This window comes from Condylostylus longicornis, unplaced genomic scaffold (assembly GCF_029603195.1).
Source record: "Condylostylus longicornis isolate FDR11 unplaced genomic scaffold, ASM2960319v2 ptg000018l, whole genome shotgun sequence".
Lineage (NCBI taxonomy): Eukaryota > Metazoa > Arthropoda > Insecta > Diptera > Dolichopodidae > Condylostylus > Condylostylus longicornis.
Genome location: NW_026577987.1, coordinates 13,356,473 through 13,360,228, shown reverse-complemented (window position 1 = coordinate 13,360,228; position 3,756 = coordinate 13,356,473). Strand labels below are relative to the sequence as shown.

At 23.6% G+C, this 3,756-nt stretch overlaps 1 protein-coding gene across 1 annotated transcript; it reads right to left on the bottom strand.

Annotated features, from left to right (window-relative positions):
- Window positions 1–248: 248 nt before the first annotated feature.
- LOC129606409 (venom serine protease-like) lies at window positions 249–3,517 on the bottom strand. Its single transcript, XM_055516732.1, has 6 exons — window positions 3,465–3,517; window positions 3,045–3,310; window positions 1,215–1,551; window positions 1,025–1,138; window positions 770–932; window positions 249–679 (listed from the first exon to the last, which is right to left on the bottom strand). The coding sequence occupies exons 1-6, from the start codon at window positions 3,484–3,486 to the stop codon at window positions 298–300; spliced, it is 1,284 nt and encodes a 427-aa protein (XP_055372707.1). The 5' UTR covers window positions 3,487–3,517; the 3' UTR covers window positions 249–297.
- Window positions 3,518–3,756: the final 239 nt, after the last annotated feature.

The following is a 3,756-nucleotide window of genomic DNA, read 5'->3' as shown; positions in this document are numbered from 1 at the left end:
GTTCTTAAAAGTATATAAAGCCACTTTTAAATTTTATTAATAAAAAGTAGTATCCATGAGTTTTCATACACATGTGTGTATATGTCAATATATTAATATACATATGCATGCTCGTACATATAAACTACATATAAGACAACAAAACATATGAAATAAAAACAAAACCCAAAGTTACATGAACATAGGTGTAAAAACAAAAAATTTCTAAAAAAGAATTTTCTCTATTTTGTTAAAAATTCTCTCTCAAATCCACAATAATTTGAGATTAATATTATTTTTATACTCATTTTATTTTTTTTAATTAAATACTTTACAATATCTCTCTTGTGTTTGATATTCAATCCAATTTAAATAATTTGTTACTCTTGTATTAACTGATGGTTCATTAGTTCCACATGGTTTACCAAAACTAATAACACCCAGCAAAAACATTCTTCGATTACGCCAATATACTGGACCACCGGAATCAAATTGACAAGCATCCTTATATTCACCTTTTGTACACATTTGCCTCATATAATTATAAGTGTATTCAGTAGATTGATTATATGCCTGATAACAGTCAAGATCAGATGCAACATCTAATGTTGCTTTTTGTAATACTGTTGATCTTGCTCCAGCAAAACTTGTTGTACCCCAACCAGCAACATCAACTGGTATCCCAACAAATGAATAATCACTAAAAGAATAATTTTTAAATGTTATGAAAAAAACCATCAAGTACTTGAATTTCTTAATTAAATAAAATCAATCTAAAATAATTTCTTACACCCATCTAAAAGGTAAACAAACAGGACCAACACCTCGTGACCATCTCATATTATCAAAAGTTTTAATCAAAGCTATATCATAATCAAATCCATCCACTTTATATAAACTGTGAATTATCACTGAATAAATTGTATAAAATGCTGTATAAGGTGTTTCAGCGTCTTAAAGTAAAATTTTATTAGTTTTTAAAGAAAATTATTTCAAATATGTTTAATTAATAATAAATTTATTTTGAAATATTCTGTATACTCACTTGTTTTTAAATCATGTTCTCCAACTAATAATTTCAATGTCTGAGGATTAAAATCACGTTTTTCTGTAAAAGAATCAAAGCAATGTGCTGCTGTTAGAGCCCATCTATAATGAACTAGAATAAAATAAATTTTGTATAAATAAATAGTCAAATTCAATGGTAACGAATAAATTAAAGAAATAAAACTTACTAATTGTTGAACCACATAATGGTTTATATAAATCATTTTCATCAACAATTGCTGCTATCGATGGAAATTCATTAATTTTTGCTTCAACACCACCAGTTATTTTAGATGTCATCGACCAACCACAATCACATTCATCTTGAGGAATTGGTATTGCTTCTAAATAACATGTAAACCAACCGCTACTATAAGATGATGATGAAGTATAAGCTATTGTTAATTCATTAAATGTTGATTGCCTTTTAAATTGTCCATTACCACAAAAGTATTCACTTGATTGTAAATTTTTATCACCATCAACACTTATATAAAAATATTCGGTTGTACAATATGATCCAGCCTTTAAATTAAACAAAAAAACAATAAAACAAAATTAAAATTAATTTTATATGAGAAGTAAATCATTGTATAAAATTATTAATTATTGTGCAATATTCTTAATTTTTATATAGTCTTGTACTATTTTTATCTATTATTTAATTAACAATTATTTAATATCATATTATTATAATATAATTATTTATCTATTATTTAATATTAATTATATTATATATACTTTCATATTAAGAACTTAAAACCATATTAGGTATAAGTGAGTAAATTTTGAGGCTATATAAATTGATTTAAGAATTTATTAGAAATTAAAATTTTTATCTTAATTTAATGTTATTTTAAATATCATAGATTGCCAGACATCATTTGCAATTAAATTTTTTTTTACAATTCAATAACATCCTGGTCAAGAGTTTAAACAAGCAATTGAACATTAGGCGGCAGAACGTTCATACATTGAAAGCGTTTTATGCAATACAAAAATATCTTTTCAAGTCGCCCACAATACAATTAATTAAGCCAGCAATTTGATAAAATATTAAAAATGATCTAAGTGATAGCATTTTTTTGTACATTGAGAAAAAAATCTCATTAATAACTAAAACTTAATTAAGAATTTTTGAAAAAAATCTCCAATGAACAACTTTAAGTAAACTCTTCAAATTTTCCGTAAAATATTGTTTTCCATCAGCGTGTATGAATTTCGGAGGGATTTATTATATTGGTTCTTCTCTAATTGCCTACTTATAGATTTTCAATAGTAATTCTTCTATATTATTAATTTATGTTATGTTAAAGCTCAAATTTTTTAACATTTAATAAAAATTTAAAAAATTCTTTGGAATATAAAGAATAAACAAAAAATTTCTAATTTTGTCAACAAACAATTGCTAAAGTATAGCCCGCTGAATTCAATTAAGTTTTTAATTTTATTATTAATGACCAATGCAACGTGCAGTAGTTTATAGTTTTTATTATTGAATCTTATAAAAATAACTAATATAAATTTCTTCATACAACTGCAAAACAGATAACTGACGTAATTAAAGGCACAAAACAAAGCAGATAAATTTATTAAAAAATTTTTCTCCTCGTACTACTGGCTTTCTAGGTGAGCGTTCTACCAACTTAGTTACAAAGGTATGAAAAAGTTTCTACCAAATGTCCATTACCGTTTTTATAAGAAACTCTGTAATCTTGCAATATCAAGATTATTTTACAATATTTTTTTCATAAACACTATTATTAGCCCTTTAAATTTAAAAATTCAAATAATATTTTTACACAAGCTTTCAGTTCTTAAATAAATCACACATTTTAAAATATAAAGACTATTAAAATGATTTCAATACCCGAAATTATTAAATTTATAACAATAATGTACAACTTATTGCTAAAGCTCTCATTTCCCATATTAATGATTTCTTTTAAATATATATATATATATTTTCTAATTATTAAATAATTTATTTTTAATTTTATATTGCATTATACTCATACACTATCCAATGACATATTACACTGAGCATATATATTAAAATCTCTTGGTGCTATTATTTGATAACGGCATGAACTTCCTGGTGTATATCGACATGGTAATCTCGATGGAAATTGACATGTCTGTGGTGTATAAACTGTTGAATAATATGGTGAATTGATAAAAACTTGACCAAATCTATCTAAATTATAAACATGATCACAATATTCAAAATATCCTTCGGCATATAAATAAAAATTTCCGCAACAAATTAATACCACAACGAATACTAAACGGGGAATAATCGATTAGCACAAAAAAAAAAAATAAAAAATAATAAAAAATTAAAAAAAAAATTCATATTTATTTTCTTGTTTTTTTTTATTTTCTTATTTTTTCTTTTTTTCTTTGTTTTCTGTTCAAAATTTACAATTTATTCTTACAAGAATTAAAATTTCCGTACATCTTTTCAATATTATCGTAGGGCTAAATGAAATCCACTTGAACTTGAATGTTATTTTTTATTTAAAAATTTAAAAAAATAAAAATAATAACAATAAAAAATACAAACAAAAAAAAAAAGAGTTCAAAACTCTTATCACTTTCGCTTGTTAATATTCTTTAATTAATTTTAATGTTAAATTTTTTTAAAGGCTTTCATTTTATATTTTTGTTTTTTTTCCATTATTTTTATTATATGACTTTACTTATCGCAAAATAAAATAAGTTAAACAA

Coding starts and splice junctions, on each gene's coding strand:
- LOC129606409 (XM_055516732.1), bottom strand. CDS start 3,486: ATGTACGGAAATTTTAATTCTT. Junction 3,311..3,464: donor GTACGGAAATTTTAATTCTT/GTAAGAATAAAT, acceptor TTCCCCGTTTAG/TATTCGTTGTGGTATTAATT. Junction 1,139..1,214: donor ATTATGTGGTTCAACAATTA/GTAAGTTTTATT, acceptor ATTTTATTCTAG/TTCATTATAGATGGGCTCTA.